This window comes from Leuresthes tenuis, unplaced genomic scaffold (assembly GCF_036924035.1).
Source record: "Leuresthes tenuis unplaced genomic scaffold, fLeuTen1.0.hap1 SCAF_15, whole genome shotgun sequence".
Lineage (NCBI taxonomy): Eukaryota > Metazoa > Chordata > Actinopteri > Atheriniformes > Atherinopsidae > Leuresthes > Leuresthes tenuis.
The window spans coordinates 21,910,174-21,930,410 of NW_027325369.1; the positions used below are offsets into that span (position 1 = coordinate 21,910,174).

A 20,237-nucleotide genomic window follows, 5' to 3' on the forward strand; every position below is an offset into this window, starting at 1 on the left:
CTCTTCTTTATTTTACTTATATTTTGCTTCCACTTATACCAAAATGTACTTAGCACCGCATTTGGATTAAATTACTAAAAATGACAGAAAATCAGCACCTTTACAAATATCATCTGATGTCATCAAATATTCCTGAGATATCTTTCTCAATCAGTTATTCAAGTCAGCATTTGTACATTTTCCATTCTTTAAGCACTTTCAGTGTGATGCCGTGTGCCAACTAAAGAATGATTACACGGCAGACACAAAAGGGCAGACAGCGGTGTTACCTTTGATTTCATCATTCATGAAAACCCTGAAAAGCCTGGTGGCTAGGAAGCCAAACTCCCTCTCACAGGCATCCGACAGTGTGGCAATCATTTCAGCCAAGGAGGTCTCCCCTCCAACACTGGACAGACGGTTATAATCCGTGAACAAGAACCTGTGGAGGATGTAAGAGATGCCTTGCTCAGTTACACAGCTGCCTGCAGATGAAACTTAAGTATTTGCAAACTAAGGTAGAATTACTGTATAATTAGTATGACAGTGTTCAGTTTTAAAAGTCACATCTAGTGTTTGTCTACATTTATTTGGTTAGACGTTTTCAATTGGATTGATATGCTACCAATTTCACTTCATTGACTAAAGTAAGTGTTTCTTCTGTGTGTATCACCTGACAGGGAGGGCGCGGGTGGTCTGCTCAGGAAGTTCAAGAGGGTTGACAAACATCAGTCTGAGCAGCAGCTCCAAGTAACCGATCTGACGAGCCAGATGGGTGCTAATGACCCACGCCCAGGTCCAGCTTTCCCTCTCACGTCGGCTTCCAAAGTATACCAACACTGGATAGAGAAAAACACAAACATTCACACAAACATATAGAATATATATATTTATTATCTTCAAATATTTTGGTATTTTTTTTATCAACAGGTTCAACTCTTAAAACTAAGAAATTCAACTGACAAAGTTGATATTAGCTGTGTTATGGCACCCTCTAGTGAGCACTGCAACTACAAACACTTTTGTCTGAAATCTTATGAAAAACGACACACAGAGCTGTGTGCACTGACATCTATTTAATACTCACCATTATGTCGCTTTAAAGAAGTGTAAATAAAAGCAGAACCTTCCCAATTACTCAACATGCAATTTCTGGCTCGTTTGCCTGCTCACCAAAAAAGATGTAAAGCAGGGCGAGGAGGCTGAGGGAGACAGCGATCGCCAACTTAGGATCCACCGTAAAGCCTAAGACGACAGCCACTGAGCCGCAGAGCAGCAGCGTGAGGAAGACCACCAGCCAGGAGAACTGGAACAGCGGCTCTATTTGCTGGCCTGCGAACGTCTTCATCTCATCTGATGAACACGAGGCAACAACAGCATTTTCATTTTCTGCACTCTTCTTAAAAGAGGACCTTCGGATGCAGAAAGATTACTTACCCTCAAGTTTTTTGAGAAGGAAAGACTTGCCACTCCCCCACTGAGCGTACAGGCCAACACAGATAGGTGGCTGCATGGTGGGCTCGCTGAGGATGTCCGCCAGAGCACTGCTATACAGGTCGTAGCCCAACATGTCTCCATCTGACTCGGAGGGAGACAGGTGCTCTAAGAGAGAAAGACAACGACGTTTCCAGAGAAAAGATTAGCAGTGGAGGGAAAGTTCAAGTGAAGACATTTCACAAAAGAACAAATCTACATGCTTGTTTCTTTATTTTCTAAAACAGTCCTTTAGAAGAAAACGTGAAGACAGCACATACTAGCTCCAAATATCTGCGTCAGGATGCTTTTCTGGTGGGTGCAGTCAATGTTGTACGGCGTTTCTCCGGCTTTGTTGGGGCGGTACAACAGGCGGCCATCTTTAGGGTTCCTCAGCAGAAGCTCAGCCAACTTTCGGCTCCGTCCGCGGATGGCAATATGGAGGGCCGTGTCTCCTTTCTGAAGGAGTAAAAAACACAGAACTGACTAATTGCTGTTGAGAAGAAAAGTGAAAACACACTCTAAACAGCCAGGACACTAAAACGTCTCATGATTTGGTTTTGTGTGTGTTAGACAATACCCTGTCCACTGCAGATACTTTAGCTCCTTTATCCAGCAACAGTTCCACTATCTCTATGTTCCTCATTTTTGTGGCTTTGATAAGCGGGGTCTCTCCTTCCTAAAACACAAAGAAAACATTTCAATAAATTAGGGCATTACGCTCTGGTTTTAAAAAGAAAATTATTTCACTTTTGGCCTGCAAATTTCCCAAAAAAAGAAATAAAAGTGTAAGAGTGTAAGGCCCACATATCTGTTGCTACCAGTTGAGTATAATACAGTAAATTGAAATGTTTTAGGAGTAAAAGAAGAGAAGTCACAATAAAGACTTTCAAAGGATAAGACAGATGGCATTTGAAACATTTACAAATGACTGTGTACCTTGGTGCAGCTCTCTGTGTCGGGGTTACACTGCAGGATGTCTCTCACCATGGTGGCGTTCCCTTTCTCCACTGCCCAGTAGAGGGCGGTCTTTCCATCCTGGTGCCAAAAAGGAAAAAGCAAACATGAGCTTATTTTACTTTAAAAACAATCAGATGGGACAGAGGAATACATAAAAAAAAAATAAAAAGAACATGAACAAAGATGGATAGTTGGCAACGCTGTGTGCTATTCTGTATTGTGCAAAGCATCTTATTAATGTTAAGCTTTTTTCATGTTGTAGCTTTTTAATTGAATAATATTTGTGCAATTCAAAACCATGGATCGGAGTTCATTTTACCAATAAACAAGAAGGGAAAATAAACGCTCTTGAGTGGCAGTGTGATATTTCACATCAGAAAGACAAAGCGGCCTCCTGCCTGCTGTCAAACATCAATAAGGCAGCAGAGACAGCGGGAGAGAGGCGCCTACCTGGCCTCTGACGTCAACATCGGCGTATTTGTTCAACAGAGCTCGGACCACCTCCACATGGCCTCCTCTCACTGCTCCTATCAGCATCGTTTCCCCACTCTGACAGAGTTCAGGAAATGGAGAAACAAGAGAAAGTCAGCCACAGTGACACGTTTTTTTATTTCACTTGCCTCGTATTTCATGTCGTATGTCACATGTTTGTGTCACACGGCAGGCTTGTAATGATGTGGCCGTGCGCCTCACCCGGTCTGTAATATTAACGTAGGTGCCGGCATCAAGCAAGTCCTGCACGATCTCTGTGTGGCCCTCCTTGGCGGCAATGGCGAGAGCCGTGTTGCCATCCTTATCGGTCATGTTGACATTTGGGTTTCTCTTCAGCAGTTCCTTGACAACCTCAGTGTAGCCACCTTTCACAGCCACGATCAGAGCCGTCATTGAGTTCTGGAAAAGCCCAGAAAGAAATCATGTGCACATTTCAAGGGTTGCTCAAACCACTTTCTTTCCTCTAAATGTTTGTGGATGTCTTTTTTTCTTCTTCAAATGTTCAAATAACAAATACTTTGGGAGACACTTATGTGATAATTCATTATGGAGACTCTTAATCACATCCAAATGAATGTCTCTGCAACATTAACTCCAATAAAACTGTCAGATTATTGATGCTGCATGTGGAACAGCCACATCATTTAGCTTGTGTCAGCACAGATGCAACCTGACTCGAAGGAGCACAGATGCACTGTGTCACAGTCGCAATCAATTATTCAATATTATGGCTCACTAATGTGTTTATGACTCTTTTTGGCACTACAATTAGCAATTTTCAATATTTTCTCAAACTTCATCGTTTCAAAAACAAATTTAAATTGCGGTTATTTCAAACGTTTTATCCGCATTCTCACGTTTACTGGTAAGAGTGACCCGGCTGAAGCTTTTAACAGCCGTCTCACGGGGTCCTGGGGCATGTTTGATCACATAGCATCTTGTCCACCCCTTATATTCCAACAGTAACAGCAGATTCTCACTCAGATCTGTCACAGACACCAGTTAAGACACATTTTCATTTTGAATAATGTAATTGTGTCCAACATGTTGACTGCTATTCTATAAAATGCACTAACAAATTTAAGCATAGGCAAGTCTTCTGATAAATACTAACTTTAATCTGGAAGTGCCTCACCTCAGTGCTCAGAGTAATATTCCACCACTTGTACACAGTTATTTATAAACTTCAAAATCAGGTGAGTCACCTCAGCGTGATAGAGTGCATTGGAAAGTAGTGACATTGACTGACTGAGAAGAGTCATGACAGACATAACAGAGTTCAATTTTCCTGTACTGTAAACTGGAGTTCAACTCAATTCCAACTTGCAACTTGAAATAGTTTGCTAGTCACACAGAGGGTAAAAGTGCTTTTATTTCAAGAACACGTGACAGTGTTAGATATGATGAATGCTACCGAGAGACTACTTACTGCTCCTTCCTGATCCACATCTGCTCCATTGGCCAGGAGGTGCATTACACTCTCATAGTGGCCCTTCCTGGCTGCCCAGATCAAAGGAGTGGTGCCATACTGCGAAGAAAAGAAGAAAATATAATACAAGTGGGTGGAAAGAGGTGTTTCAGTTAACATCCCACAACGTTCTAAATAACTACAAAGGCCGGATAACATATAGGACTCAGACTGGGGGAAGCTGGAGGATGGATACGGACTCCACCCAAACCACTCCCGAGATTATCTATGCCATTTAAGAGAAGTAAATGATAAACATCTGTCAGTAGGTAGTTACCTTGTCTGAGCAGTTGACCTTGGCTCCATGCAGCAGCAGAAGATGGACAATCTCTGCATGGCCTCGACCCGCCGCCCAGATAATGGGGTAGACGCTGTACTGTTGGGCCAGAGGACAGCGGTGAAGTCATGCTGACAGCAACTAATGATCAGTGTTAGGCATGCGGTCATACAAATGCTTTAAGTCACCTTAAACGGCACGACACTATGTGCTGGTGAAAAGCAGGGTTGTGCGCATGCTTACATTTCTTAATCTAACATTTACAACTTATCTAAAACCACATTAAAAAACATACATTCCTTCTACATAGGACAATGAATGAGACAGATGTGAGCACAGGTGTTAGTGATGTGATAATGAGGGTTCAGTCTCAACACCTGTCCAGTGGTGTTAGGGTTAGCTCCTTTTTCTAAAAGCAGCTGGGCCACATCTGTCCGACCTTTGTAGGCTGCCCACATGAGAGCAGTCCATCCTCCCTGAATAGGAAAAAGAAGAGAGATGATTTTGTGGGGAGTTTAATGGTTGATAAAACAATGTGAAGAGGGAAGATTCCACCACATCGAGAAAGTGCTTTAAACCCAACATACGTAACAATTCAGAAAGTTTCATTTGATTATGGGAAAACAACAGTATTAAATCGGAGGCTGACAGAACAGATCACATCTAGGCATATTTTGTGGTAGGAAAATCTGCTATTTATGGCTGGTATGACACATTTTCCAGTGAGGGAGCGATATCACACAATGTGGTTGGTTATAATCCAACTGCGATGACTGACTGTGACCTCTGCTGTGCAGCTCAGACACACCCTGAACTGCAGGGAGTCACTTCACTTCCTAAATCACTTTGTAACTTGTAACAGTTAGAAAATTCTAATTCATTCTAATAATTATCATTCATATTATTATCATTGCATTTCTATCCCTTGAGCTATTTAGTCCCAGGAAATGAATACATTTATTCTATCACATGTGCTTTTAGTATAATGAATGTGCAGAGAAGCTGGTATAGTTTGGTAATGGATGGCTGTTTGGCTCCGAACAGACCTGAACCAAATGACTACATCATATCTCTGCCCAATGCCAAGACAACCAGAGCTCGGTAAATGGGTTCTCTATTAGAGAGGAGCCCTCATACAGAGAGTAATCTAATTTTCTGTCCATTTACAAGTTAATGGATTATCCTGTTGAAGCAGCACTGGAACTGCTGCATCTAATAGAAAATAAGACCTCACAGTTCAAACTTCCGGGATTTCAGCCTGTCAGGATGGAAGAGAAGACGCCGCCTCTGTTTTCGAATCGATATCAACTGTTACACCAGATAAGTCATTTTAAGAGCTTGCACTTGATCCAACTTAAACACCACTAATCTTGTATTTTGGTAGGAATATTGCTTTTGTCTGGTAGCAGGTAGTACAGACTGGTAAAAAGTAAGCAGAGAGAGTGAAGTGAATAACACAAACCGGTGGCCCATAAACTGGAGGTGTTTCATCATTCTATCATTCAGTGTTTTTCAGACTGACTTTGGATTATTGCAAGTAACAATACAGTTTTTCATACAAATTTATACATATATATATAAATGTAAGTGAGAGATAAGCAGATTTTACACAAAGAAAAACATTCCAGGAATGCTCTTTATTCTCACCATGTCTCTGTGCTCCAAGTTGGCATTGTTCTCCAGCAGTTCCCTCACCACCTCGAGGTGTCCCTCCTTAGCTGCCGAGATCAATGCCGTCCAGCAGTCCTGCACACAGTGACAGCCTGTTACTCAGCGAACTTCCATTAGACTTTAAATCCAGCCGATAAACCATCAGTCAGACGAAATACATGGCAAACCGCTGTACCTACCAGCTGGTCGTACCAGATGCTCATGGGAACACGGTGTCGCATTGAAAGAAAACGGAGTCGGAGCATATGAGAGACAAGACCGACTTGAATACTTTCCAACTCTTCTTGTGTGAGAGTAAGCACAAGTTTGAGAGTACCATGTGTAATAGCAGGTTAGAAGAACATGAGATGTTAATAAGAGGTGTTTGAACTCGTGCGTGCGTGTATGGGTGTGTGTGTGTGTGTGTGTGTGAGGACTGGCCTCTGAGGATACAAGGTGTTGCCTAGTGAGTAGGTCCCTTCATTTAGTTAAAAGAGCAACGGCAGAAGTGTGTAATAAGGCATCATTATGGCTTATACTGTAATAACTGAGGGCTAAGCCAGAGTGGTGAGTTCAGCAAGATGGAACGTCGAGGCCTTTAGGTGAGTCTTCTTCCTTAAGTGGAGGATGCGGTTACAGTGGCCGCATTGTTTTTCACCTGTGCTTCGACTCAGCGTGACTTTGTGTGTTGGGCTGTGCTCGTATCAGGTAGTTTGAGAGGTCGTGTGTGTGTGTGCATTTGTGAGCTTACAACATCATCCAAGTTGACATTGGCGCCTCTCCTAATGAGCTCTTGCACTATCTCCAGATTGCCCTGTTCTCCCGCCACCATCAGGGGAGTCTGTCCATTCTGAAACAAGGACACAAGGAACCGAGTGAAACGGCAACTTCTAAGGTATCAACAAGCCAATTAATTGCACTACTTTCTGTTTAAGAGCTCAAAGGAATGAAATTACCGATGAAAAAAAACAGATAAATAACATAGGCTATAGTCATCTTTTCTACTGGTCAGATTAAGGGACACGTTTGGTTTTATTCTCCATTTTATATTATGCCAGTAAAATAAGTGCTTGTGTTTTACAGCTTTATAAAACTGAATTGAAGGGGTTTTTATATGTTTTGTTTAATTTTTAAACAATAATGATCTTAAAAGACCAACCTAAAAGATATCTGAGGTAATTAAGATAATTATACTTGAAAGCCCAAGTCCAAGTCAGTACTTTTTATGAATACTCTGGATCTAAAATCCCTTTTCCCACAGAACACTTGTTACACAATCCTAAAGAGCCTTTCAATCCTGCATAATCCTCGCCGACCGTCCTGAGCCAGCAGTGAGCTTGTTGCGATATGGCTGACTTACATCGCTCCTGCTGTCCACATCTCTGAACTTGTCCAAATGAGCCTTGACGGCCGCCAGGTTCTCCTCCTCCACATAGCTGAACAGGCTCTGGACAGCCAGAGAGGTCATCTTCAGGGAGGTGGTGGTATCCATGGCTGACTGCTAGCCACCTGTACACCCCTGCGAAGCAAGAGGAAAGCAGATCTGCGTTCACAGCAAGCAAAAGGCAGCAGCAACGTCTGTTTGGCACACGCAGCTACATGTTGGGCACTGTGAAAAAGACAAACAGAGGAGGTGAATACGTGGTAAGGACCAAGGTGTGGTGTGCTTTTGAAATAAAATAGCACGGTCAGAACCTGGTGCACTCACAAACTAAACTTTACAAACACAATACTAGAGAAAGAACTTGTTAAAGCTCGTGCAATCAAAAAGTTTCATCTTAATATAGTAACAGGTGTATATAAAAAGACTTAACCACTGTAAGTTTTCCTCTGTTTGTGTGTGTCAATGCGCATCGTTTCCATGCAACGATTTGTCAGTCATTTACGTGTGCCCTGAGCTTTCCACGGCTGTTTTCAGACCATATTTATGAAATTAAACTTCTCTCCACAACACGCAACATGGCCTCTACCAACACCCTCTGGTGGCCTAGATTATTCGCTTTGATCCAGTTATTGGAAAAGTGTCTGGTGCGTCTCTTTTTTCAACAACTTTTCACATTACATTTTGTTTTTGCGCTGAACAAAATCAAATGGAAATTAAAAATATTTGGCTGAACCAGGTGTCTCTCAAATGTGGGACAACAAACTTCCAAAGAAGAAAAGACATTTGCAGCTTTTAAAGATGCAAACACAATGACACTTTAACGAGAGCAAAGTATCCCCATCAATCAAGGACGCCATTTATAGTCAGCCTTGAAACAGGTGTGCGTGTGCCACCGCGCACTTTAACCCAGTTACAAGCCCAGTGAGCTCCAGCCCTCCTCAATTCTTTGTCAATAATTCCTGTCAGTTTCAGAGAAAAGAGATCAATGCAACACAACCAGGACAAACCCAACAAACATAGCCACTGGTTAATGTTAGCCTATTTGTCTATAGGCTAATTGCAATCAGCAAGCTGAATATACGAATATAAACAGATGTTAGGTCGACCGTGATGTCATAAAAACAACTCATGAATGTGAACTAACAGATACTCAAACGTTTTAACAATTTTTTGTGTGTGTATTTCAGAAAGCTCGGATGTATGTTTCTAATAGCCTGTTAAAATATGGTTACTGCCCTGAGCACGCTTATTAGACGGAAGCTAACAGGGGGCTCTTTGCCCCTTTTTTGTTGGGTCTGTCTGCTCATGCTGAAATCATGAACTGAAATTTGTTTTCTCGGTATAATGACAGCAGAGCAATCGCAATGCTCTGTTGGAGATAGTTAACCAAGTCATCAAATATAAATGAAGTCAAACGACAGTCATTAAACTTTACTTTGATGTAACAACGAACGACTCTCGCGATAGGTGCACCCGACTGTGTGTGTTCCAACTCTTTCAAGGCCAATCGGTGCTCCTGCACCTCCACTGAAAGCACACTGGCTATAAAACTGGCCACAATATATTTCTTGTATGGACAATCTAGTAAGTCTATTCACATAACTCCATTCCAGGATATTCTCTTTAACAAGGCTGCACCATTTGAAAGAATTATTAGGAACTAAGACATAAGCAGCAATGCAATTTCACTTTAAACTCCTTTCCTCTCCACTAGTGTAACTTTTTGGTCGTCACTTCCTCCAGTAGCAACAGTTTCCCCAGACATTTCATTAATTCAACCACCAGACAAGAGAGCTGATCAAACACGATTGCTTTAACCATATTAGGGAATCAGCCAGGCGATAGAGAAAAATAAAAGTCATTAATAATTCATCATATTGGGCTCCTCCATCATGGTCAGACTTATTTCCTGCCAGAGTAATGACATTAATGAGCTGCAACTCAGCTGGCTCGGCAAGGGGTTTCACATAATAAATACCAAACATGCTGCTCAATATTTCATGGTAATCCTTGAGACAAGCTTCTCAGGTTCGGGTCGATAAACACTTAAATGTCACATGCCTGTTTGGCTGTCAGTACAAAGGCCCAATAACTCAGTCAAATGTAGAGAAGCCAATCAATGCTTATCTACAGTACACAATCTTTTTTTTTTCCCCAAAGTCTGATCCTCTTTCTTCAGTCAAGGATCATCCGCCAAACGCTCCTCCAAATCTCTCCGAGTCAACAATGAACGGAGACAAAAAAAAGATTCTTTTGTTTACAGTGACACCGATAGGAGCCTGTTGACACACCCTCCTCGGCTGCCTGTCTCTCAGCACAATGGGTGGATGATTGCGCCGCACAAGAGCCAATCAGTAAACATTTGGGTCTCTGTCACACTTCAACAACAATTACGCATCCCTTTAAAGCACATTGCCAGTAAAGCCTAATAGATGCAAAAACCACTAGCATAAGAAAAACCTTTGGAAACAAACTACTGACGAGACAAAACTCTGCCACACAGCCCCAGTGAAACACTAAAGAGGGTAAAGTGAGGAAAGCCTTACCGCGGTGTAGGATTTAAGTCACTGCAAAGTCACCAGTTGAACACGGATACTGATTCCTTACCCAGTCCACAGAGTATCAACAAGCACTGCCGGCTAACGCTCAGCATCCCCCCCTTTTACTGAAAGCTGAATATCAGATGAGGGGGCAGGCCTACGCCCATCTCTCCCTCACACAATAGACACACACCACCACATTTCCATTCATTACATGAAACGGTTCAGCTCCCACAGATGCAGACAAAAGGATGTTGAGAGCAATTAGGAGGTGACAAATTTGTACCATTTTTTTCTTTTTTTTTAATGCAATGCAACACATGAACGTTACAGCTGTTATTGACAATAATAAATGAACCACGAATAGCTTTTAAATGACCGAATTGCTGCTCAATTAGCATCCAAATGTGAGACCAAGTGTGAAGTTGTCTTATTGACATCAATCAAAATAAACTGAATTTAGGAAAACATCAGAAGGAGTTATTCGGTCAGAGGAAATAGTTTTTATTCTAAATAACAACTTTCAAGATTATTAAGTTTGTTATTTAGCAAAGATACTGAATGCACCCTGTGATGTGAAGATTGGCTGCCGAAGTCCGATTTTCGGTTCAATATCTATAAGATGCGGTTTGATCTCTTGGAAACACAACATAGAAGATTGCTTGGGCTTTTAGAAAACATTTTGCGTATTTTTCACAATGATTCTGACATTCAACTGGTCACAGAAACTAAATATTTACAGAAAGTGATCCTGACTGCAGCCTCGGTCCACTTTTTCCCCCTAACATAGATTCTAAAACAGTCATGAAGAACGTAACAGACCATGGATCTTCTCTAAAGTTGAATATGGTCCAGCATTTGTGTACAGTAAAAACAGAGACCACTGGACACCATAAAAAAAAGACAGATAAAGTCCCAGTCAGTTGTGCTGTTTGCTGAACATATTTAGGTGGAGGTGGTGACCTGAGCAGGCAACACTGGATAGGATCTCTAAATTTAACCAGTCAGCTCTTTATGGCTAGTCATGTGGGTATGAAACTGCTGAGGATTCAGTTCATACTAGTACATACCAGGGTCAGCTCCAGAAAAACGGGTTAGCTCGACCGTCTGGAAAACTTTAAAAAGTTCATCCGAAACGACTTTGTTGAGTCTGTGGAAACTGCCTCTGCTGAACACCATGTGAACGCATGAAAAACAGCCAATACACCGTGTCAACTTACAGACAGTGAACATGCTGTGCCCTTTACGCCGTTTCCTGCCTGCGTTTGCGACGTTAAATTCTGAGGCGAAACACAGCGAGTTATAGCAAATCTGAGGACGCGTCATCAAGATGCCAGAAAGGTAAACATCTGGAAGACAAACACACGCGAAACACACGTATCACGTGGATGTAAATATAACCAAGCAGAGAAAAGTAAAGAAATAATGTGCTTTTTTCTTTTGTTTTTGAAAAACAAAAGGGAAATGCTTCAAGCACAGACTTCCCCGTATTTTGTTGGAGGAAGCGACGACCAAACTCGAGCTAGCCAAACTCCCAACGGCTAACGTTAGCTCTCCGGCGGCTAACTCCTCAACAGGTTCGCACACTTTTAACACCTGTAAAAGCGCAAAAAAAAGTGCGGTTCAAAACTTGACGTCGTCTTACCTAGGCGGGGCTGCACTGTACTCGTCTGGAAAAAGGATTCTGACCCGGAATATCCAGGGGAAAATGTTGTCTTCTCACGTCATAATGTATTGAACACAAGGCGGCTGTAACCTGCCCTCACCCTGCTACACAAATATGATTATAGCTCCGCCCACTGTCGCTGGTTACAACGGCGGAACATGTGGCAAGAAGAGGTCAAAAACCCTCCCACGGTTAGACAATACACAACCCTGAGAGGGAAAAGTGGAGCAGACAGACAGCATTTATATGAAAATATTAAATAGTTTAAAAGTATTTGCTTTTCCACTGTATTCAACTATATCAATAGAACGTAAATAGCGGCAGACATGAGCGCCAGGCATCAGTAATGATGATAAGCCAAAGCCTTTTCCAGGAGTTTTTTTCTTTTCTTTTCTTTTAATCTTCTTGTGCGATATTGCCACATTTCTTCATTATAAGTTTGTCCAACAACAAAGAATCATTTAAAGGTTTAAAGACGCTTCTAGGGTGCAAAAACGGCGTCTAGAGGCTGTAACTAAAGTAGGCAACAGGTGCTTTTTTCATGACGTCATTATCATAACCATTCATTTCAGTAACTTAAATGGCCCTTTTCCAGTAATTCTTTTTGACTGATTTAAGTAAGCTCACATAGCCTTACATTGCAAGGCTACCAACGCAGTGGCAGCTACATTTAGCCATCCATGATTTTATAATTTATAAATGGGATATTCCTGTTGAGACACGTTAAATGTCCCCTGTTAAAAGCATAATTTTAGTACAAGCATGATCATGTTGACAGATTTGTGTTATGAAGCAGCTTCTACCAAAAACAACACTTTTTTTCAGTGGCTATAAGAGTGCAGGAGCTGTTGTGCGTCTTCTTCTCTGCGTATGCTTGTTGTCTGTTGTTATGAAACTTTGTGCCTGTATCAATTCTGACTCAAAAAAATAAATTTAAAAAATCCATCAACGGACTGAAAACAAGACATTTATAAACCCATGTCTGTAGTGTTTAAAAATAATTTCTCTTTATTTTTGCCACGTAAATCAGAATTTTAATGTACTGTTATACAAATCTTTCAATAAATTTCCATCTGACACAAAAATAACCATTATGTTACACAGGCGCGCACACACACACACACACACACACACAAACCCACGCACACACAGGCACACTTACACACAAAAACCAACATGCGCCATTTGTGATTTGGCACTTTGGACACATGGAGCAGTTTGCATTGATCTGCTGGTTTGGGTGGCCATGCAGTGCAATAAACGCTATGTTTATAGAATGAGATTCATTTCCCTCCTCTCCACTCCCCTCCCCTACACACATCCCAGGCTACAAATATGGTTTACTCGAACTCACACTAACATGTACGGATCACATGAATACTGGTGAACACACACAGTTATGGCAGGATTATGCATGTTAGAAAGTCTTGCAAAGAAATAAAAAGGATGTCCCTACTTCGGCGCTCACCTCCGCTGCTTTGTTATTACGTCACATAACACAAATGCAACTCAAGTTACGGCCCGATTTTAGAGAACGAAGAAAAAAAAAAAAAAAGAGCACAACTTCAAAGAGTAACAATAATGTGAGATTATATCTGCTCTAACAGATACTTCAACGCGTGTCGTTTTATCATTCAAACAACTGTGATTAGATGCCTTCTCTGTTCCACATTTTCCATTTGACACCAGAAAGAAAAAGAAAACAAAAACTTTTTGAACTCAAGTGTGTTGTAAAGCATAAACGGCATGATTTAAAAGGCTTGAGGTGAGCCGTGGAACATGAGGAACCAGTGTCTCTTACACCATACAGTAAATGCACCCCAAAACATCCCCTAATCTAACATTAAGTGCACACAATATGAAATAAGATCATTTACCACAACAGCTGGTCTATGTCTTTGAATTTTGTACAGTATTATGTCACATATATGAAATATCTGAATCAGATTTCTTCGCAGACAAATGCAGATCGCACGATGACCCAAATCGGAGCCCCAATGTGTGAATCGGTTCATCTGGCTTGTAACCGTTATGGCTCCAAAATCTTTTTAATCTTTCTGTTGCATTTGTAGGATCTAAGACATTAGTGAGGGTGTAAATAGTTCCGTCTTTCACCGCACTGTTATAAGAACCCTTTGAGTTCAATAGTCAAAAGGAGCCATTCATTTGAACACGGAGGAAACCTGTGGTGTGACAAATATGAGGAGAAAAAAATAATAAAACCCAAGTCAAAAATCCTTTAAAAGAAAGAAGAAATGAAAAAATCCCTTTGAAACACACATTTATACGATGAGTCATGTTTGCCACGAAAAAGCAGAGGATATGAAAAATATATATAAAAAAAAAAACAGAACAAAAAAAAAAAAAAAAGCAGGAATCACTTTACTGACTCAAGTTCCTCCTTTAGACTTCACGCTGCAGGAGATGGCCGACGTCTGAATCCCACTTACTGGTTCTCTTTGTCTGGTTTTAGTCGATTAATCCCAGATCAAAAAAAAAAAAAAGCATTAAGAACGCATTTCAAATAGTGTCACAAACATCTAAATACAAAACACGTACAACTTGAATTCTTCTCGAAGAAAGAGTTTTAAAAAAGACATAGAAATTAGACAATAATTTGAGGATCCTAAGGCCTGTTTGAAATTGGCAGCTGATGATAAAGGTTATGTCTCTTTTACATGTACACATTTTTCTCCTCCCGCCTAACAGAGGCTTGTATCCAGACAATGACAAAAACCCTCCACATACTGCACGTCGGTCCTGATTGAATAACACAATGCCACTATGTTGTGGCTGCATTTACGTTCTTGCAGCCCGCCATCCAATTTCTTTTCACCTGCAGAGTACATAGAGGGTTTAAGGCAGCTTGGAAGTCTTTATTTTTCCCTAATGTAAAGTAAAGTAACCACTATCGCTTGTTAGTTTACACCGTAGCCATTTGCTTCATCTTGGTCATCTTGTCATCCACGTCAGAAGTGTGATTGCCGTCATCCTTGCTACTGGAAATTTTGTGTTTTCTGTCTGGTAGGATTCTCAGAGGTTTTTGGTTTATTGTCAGGTAAACACACTTCACACACTCCAGCTCTCCGTGTCGTTGCTCCTGCTGGCCACGGGACTGCGCTTTGCCGTCCCCGGGCCTCATGTGGCCTTGTCTTTCTGGTTGCAGTTGTTGTCTGTGCTGTTGTGATCTGCCTGGTTGTCCTGCGCCGCGTCCTTCTGCCGGTTGTCCTGCAGCTCTTTAGCCTGCCGGCGTCTCTGGACAGGCAGGGCCAGTACCACCAGCAAACACAGGAGGTGTAAGCAGAAGTACCAGGACCTGCAAAGGGAAATTGAAAGGGAATTATTATGGGAAGTACTTGGAAACTGAAGCAAAATAAACCAACAAATAAAGAGGATTCAAATTCTACTGGCGCTGATGACCCGATTACTTCTCTTTAGCCGCAAATAATTTGACATGTTTTGTGATATTAATAGAAACTCTGGTGACTGATTAATGTTTCATAACGTGCAGTCATCGGGCCAAAAGTTTAATCTGTCTGAATGTTAGGCTCATGAGTCTGCTTTATGCTGCCTGTCTGGCAGCCACTTGCTGATCACTGGATCTTTATTGCATGGCAGCGACTGGGCAGCGTTAGGGCCACACGTTTTTATTTCCTCATCATCAAAACTGCACATCCTCTTCCCATTAAACTGTCTTGTTAACTGTTAAAGCCTCACAGCGGCGGCACGGGCTAATAAAAGCGCTCATTCTTCCCAGTGTGAGCAAAGCCCTCGTTTGCATCCCTTGTATTACAGCCCAAATTCCTAAAGAGATTTTGGACGCTGTGCAAAACTTTGCTGAAGAAAAACAGAAAAGAATGTTTCGGATTTGTGGAATGTTGAAAGTGAGACATTTTACCGTTCCATGTAAAGCGTTTGCTCATCTTGAATTTGATGGCAGCAACACGTCTGAGGACAGTTGGGACGGCGCCAGGTTTAACTCTGTCGTATCCCCTCTCTTCTAACAACTATCTGCAAATGTCTGGGAGCTGAGGGGACCATTTCATGGACATTTGGGAGAGGAATGTCATCCAATTCTTCAGGTCTGAACTTCAGGACGGTTCAGCACGTGGACTCCTCTGCTACTACAAAGCCATGCTGCTGTACTAGATGCAGTGTGTGGTTTTGCATTGTCTTGCTGAAATATGCAAGGCCTTTCCTGAAATAGAAGATCTCTGAATGGGAGCATATGTTCCTCTAAAACCTGAATATAGTCTACTGCTTTTCAGATGTCCAGCTTGCCAGTTCCATAGGCACCATTGCACCACCAGAACATCAGAGGTATGGTGGCTGTTGAACGGTGACCTGATGACAAGCCGGATGGTCTCCCTGCTCTTTAGTCCAAGATTTCCCAAAGATTTAAATACGTCTGACCACAAAATAGTTTTACACTTTGCCCGAATCCATTTTAAATCAGCTTTGGGCCTGTAGATGTAAGCAGGGCTTCTGGATCAGGTTCACATATGGCTTCTCCTTTGCATGACAGAGCTTTAACCTCCATGGCACAGTGAACTGTGTTCAGAGGCAATGATTTCTGGAAGCGTTCTTGAGTCACAATTTGTAGATGCAGTTTTCTGCAGATTGTTGAACCTCTGTTCATCTTTACGTCTTACAAGACTCTGCCTCTCTAAGGTGCTCTTTTTATGCCCAGTAATGTCACTGGCCTGTTGCAGATTAATGTAATTACTTGAAACATGTTCCTCCAGCTGTCTCTCTTTACAGCTTCTGACTTTTCCAGCATTTTCTTCCGTCCCAACTTCCTTGTTGCTGCCAGCAACATATTTTCTATGTTTCATACATTCTACCGTGAACAAAACATTGGTTTATGGGACCTGTAAATCATACTTTTGTTTCATTTTACACAGCTTCACTACTTTGTTTAAATTGTGGATGTACAATCATCTTATCCAACAGCACTGACCACAGTTCACTCTACTTGTATAACCTTGCAGAAATGCAGAGGCATAGTATTCGGTTTTGTACTCTGCAGCATGCATTGCATCAGTATGACCACACATACCTGTAGAATTTGAGCGAGGGTCCTACGGTGAGTAGAACAAATGGCACCACTGTGTAACTAATGGCAACCTGGGTGCACGCCCACGTGATGACATCATAGATGCGCCTGTACGAGTCAGAGACCAAGAAGTATGGTCTGATGTTGTGCCTCACCTGAAAGAAAAACACGAGATAAAAACTTTACATTCCACTCATTCCACTGTGACGTCAACTAAACTCAAGCTCAGCAAACTGACCTAGTTTCACAGCAGGCATTTACCGCCTGCTTTTGCTTCTTATCTGCTCATCTCTCCTTTTAGTGCTGTCACTTTCTGTCTTTTTCCATCTAAGAACTCTTCAGAGAAATCTGCCTGAGCATCTCTGAGTGGCTGTGGCCATTAGTTATATGCCCTAACTGGGTCAGGATCCTCCATGTCCTCTTTCAGATAAAAAAAAAGGATAAAAGAGCCTGCAGGAGCTCACCTGTACAACGAACTCCACATTTAAACTGCTCTTTCCTAGTTTATCATCCAACGCTGTACTGCATTTCTACTCAACTCCACATTAATATCCTCTTGTCTTTCATGGTTAATAGAGTGAGAAAGAATGTGGAGCCACATCTTAAACTGAGGTTAAAGTTCTGTACTACCTCATTATCTGTTTAATCTCCATGATGTGACTTCGCTGTGTGTTATTTTGTCCTGTAAGTAGCTGTGGTGAATCTAAAGAGCTCTTTTACTCCTTTTGGGGCATTGCAAAACTTTCTTCATCCATTCGGCTTAAAGAGTGAAATCGACACATTTAGTATTAAGGTTGTCCACGTTTGGGCTGTGTTTTGCTGGGACAATCTGCTTTGGGAACTGCACAGGCCTTAAACTATGTGTGTACTCACTGCACGTGCGGCCATGGTCATGCCGATGCCCGTGAAGAAGGTCAGGTAGTAGCCGGGGTAGACCCCGTGCCACATGGCCGACAGCAGGAAGGTAGCAGCTGTGGGGTTAATGGGACAGCGCTCATAGCACACCCTGAGGAGAACGGCACACATTTAGCGCTCAGTCAGAACACGTGCAAACAAATTAAATGAATGAGCACATTTTCATCACAGATTAAACAAAATGGTACATCGTAAAATACTCAGATCTACGTTTTTGTGCCGACAATCCTTCGCAGTCAGGACTTTTTCACGCATACAGAGAGCGTATAAGGTATTAGATTCTTTCATACTGTCTCAGGTCAGGAGAACGAGACTCCGTGTCTTCAGTAAAGATCATTAAAAAAAAAACTAAAGAAAAAAGCTTTTACCTTTTGAGCCAGAGAGCTGTTTGAATGTTCCAGTTGTCTAGAAACAGTTTGAAACTCGTGGCAAACTGAAATGAGATCCAGAATGATATTTTCAGGCTGCAGCTGAAACAGCTCCTTTATCAGAGGGGAAGGAAGCTCATAAAAAGGATTCAAACCTCAATGTCCAGGATTCTGAGATTTGAAATCAGGTCCCACCGCGGGGAGCCATCTTTGTTGTATCCGTTGAAGCCGAATCCTGCGGCGTTGTTGATCGCATCGGCTGCAAGAGAGAGGAGTCAAAGTTTCTGAGAACAACAGAAACAGCAGTAGAAACTGGCCCCCCGCTCTGCACCCTTGGAGTACATGTGTCTGTGAAGCAGTCGCCAACATCATCATGTGGATCTGGACACCTGGTTTTCTTTTTAAAACTCAACACTAGATGGCACTGTTACATCAGGAAATGCAGTTAAATAAGAAGGCACCCCCTCCCCCTTTTTTTTCACAAATTTTTCAGCAATTATTACACTAATAAACAAAATCTATGAACCCGGAGCTGCTCAGAGAGTTCAACAAAACAAATGCTGCAACAGCGAATTGTGTTATCTGAAGATCTTGTTTTCAACTGACTGACCCAGCATAACAGAACCACTTACAATAGGGAGATACATATAAAGGCTGAAACTAGTTTCACTGCCACGAAAATCCATTTTCTATCCGCAAACATTCAAATGTAAAGACATACAGGGACAGGAGCCACGCGATACTCACCGAGAGTCCAGATGAAGTAGTACTTTGGCCTCAGTGCCAGCATCGCCAGGTAAAGATAGATGACCTGGAGATAGAAAGGTGTGGACTTGACAAAGTCGTCGTCTATGGAGTGGTCCACTGGGAGCAGCTTGTACAGCGACAGATAGATGCCCAGCGAGATGGCGCATGTGCACAGCTTGGAGATGACATCGTTCTGGGCAGATGAGGGTGGAACACAAAGAAATAATCCAATTACAACCCCGGTAAAATGCATTGTGTGATAAGGAGCGTGAGACATGACGCTTTTTCCTCACAAATTCAGGTCAGCTGAACCGAGGGTTAAATTCAAGTGAGCATCAACGTTGTTCCTTTGTTTCACTCCGTTTCTGGCTACAATGAGATAAATACACTTTCATACTCGAGTGTAATTACACTATCAAAGAAATTTGGAATCAAAACTCATAAATGTCATCAAAGTTGAAACTTTTACTGTATCAGATTCACAATAATGTTTCTGAAAAGAAATGAATTACCCTGAACACCAAAAAAAACTGTTCCGCTCTCGACCAGCAAACTGTACCCAAACATGCAACAACAAAAAAGAACTAGTTTAAAGTCCAGTTTTCTATGGTAACCCCTCATAACACAACTCTAAATGTAGCTCAGTTTTACCAGTGCTTACCAAACATCACGTTTGGACTTCTATCCATGTGGGAAAAGCTGCGTATAAAGCTTCTCTGTACACTACTTTTCTTTTTTTTTTTAATGAACTTTCAGATTTTTTGCTAAATGGCAACTACACTACGCTTCCACTGAGGTGCGTTGTACCTTGGGTGAGGGTTCAGTCTGCTTGAACTTTCCGTTCTCCTTGCCGTTGGCGTTCTCCTGGTGGCGCGGCTGATAGCCCGTGCCTTCAATGAAGGCCATGTAGTCATTGTAGGAGCACGTGGGCCCTGCCAGGATGCCCATGAAGTTACAGTTGTAGCTCAGGTACTCCAGTAAGCTGGGCATACGACTTTAGGGTAATTGGGAAGGAAGGGAAGACAAATTATTAATAATAATAAAAAAAAAAAAACTTAAAGGGGGGGGGTGTCAACTTTAGAGAATATATTGACTCATTAATAGCATTAATAGCACAGTACATGTTCACTGAGAAATCAGAATGGACTATTCTGTTGAACTGAAACAACAGCGGATCTGTTAATTCCTCACCCTCCAAGTAGCCATCTTAGAGTTAGCAGATGACTCACAGCGGCCTTGCAAATATTTGTAAAACACATGCT

The 20,237-nt window shown here is 41.9% G+C and overlaps 2 protein-coding genes across 6 annotated transcripts in view; both read right to left on the bottom strand.

Annotated features, from left to right (window-relative positions):
- The window catches only part of kidins220a (kinase D-interacting substrate 220a), a 39,449-nt gene extending 27,439 nt beyond the window's left edge, over positions 1–12,010 (bottom strand). For 2 of the 3 annotated variants that reach the window (XM_072365200.1, XM_072365202.1), the window contains exons 1-16: positions 11,869–12,010; positions 7,660–7,818; positions 7,051–7,149; positions 6,297–6,395; positions 5,027–5,125; positions 4,650–4,748; positions 4,334–4,432; positions 3,106–3,303; positions 2,863–2,961; positions 2,392–2,490; positions 2,033–2,131; positions 1,734–1,911; positions 1,417–1,581; positions 1,153–1,332; positions 653–818; positions 270–421 (exon numbers count right to left, since the gene is read on the bottom strand). In XM_072365200.1, the coding sequence (XP_072221301.1) occupies positions 270–421; positions 653–818; positions 1,153–1,332; positions 1,417–1,581; positions 1,734–1,911; positions 2,033–2,131; positions 2,392–2,490; positions 2,863–2,961; positions 3,106–3,303; positions 4,334–4,432; positions 4,650–4,748; positions 5,027–5,125; positions 6,297–6,395; positions 7,051–7,149; positions 7,660–7,791 (1,963 nt within the window). In that variant the 5' untranslated portion in view covers positions 7,792–7,818; positions 11,869–12,010. Of the gene's footprint in view, positions 1–269; positions 422–652; positions 819–1,152; positions 1,333–1,416; positions 1,582–1,733; positions 1,912–2,032; positions 2,132–2,391; positions 2,491–2,862; positions 2,962–3,105; positions 3,304–4,333; positions 4,433–4,649; positions 4,749–5,026; positions 5,126–6,296; positions 6,396–7,050; positions 7,150–7,659; positions 7,819–10,229; positions 10,313–11,868 lie in introns of those variants that run through there. The other variant, XM_072365201.1, reaches the window with a different exon arrangement.
- Positions 12,011–12,874: 864 nt separating this feature from the next.
- Positions 12,875–20,237, bottom strand: part of mboat2a (membrane bound O-acyltransferase domain containing 2a) — a 34,789-nt gene continuing 27,426 nt past the window's right edge. For all 3 annotated transcript variants that reach the window (XM_072365194.1, XM_072365195.1, XM_072365193.1), the window contains 7 exons: positions 19,783–19,969; positions 18,976–19,168; positions 18,384–18,487; positions 18,229–18,293; positions 17,819–17,951; positions 16,949–17,100; positions 12,875–15,205 (listed from right to left, as the gene is read on the bottom strand). In XM_072365194.1, the coding sequence (XP_072221295.1) occupies positions 15,028–15,205; positions 16,949–17,100; positions 17,819–17,951; positions 18,229–18,293; positions 18,384–18,487; positions 18,976–19,168; positions 19,783–19,969 (1,012 nt within the window). In that variant the 3' untranslated portion in view covers positions 12,875–15,027. The remainder of the gene's footprint in view (positions 15,206–16,948; positions 17,101–17,818; positions 17,952–18,228; positions 18,294–18,383; positions 18,488–18,975; positions 19,169–19,782; positions 19,970–20,237) is intronic.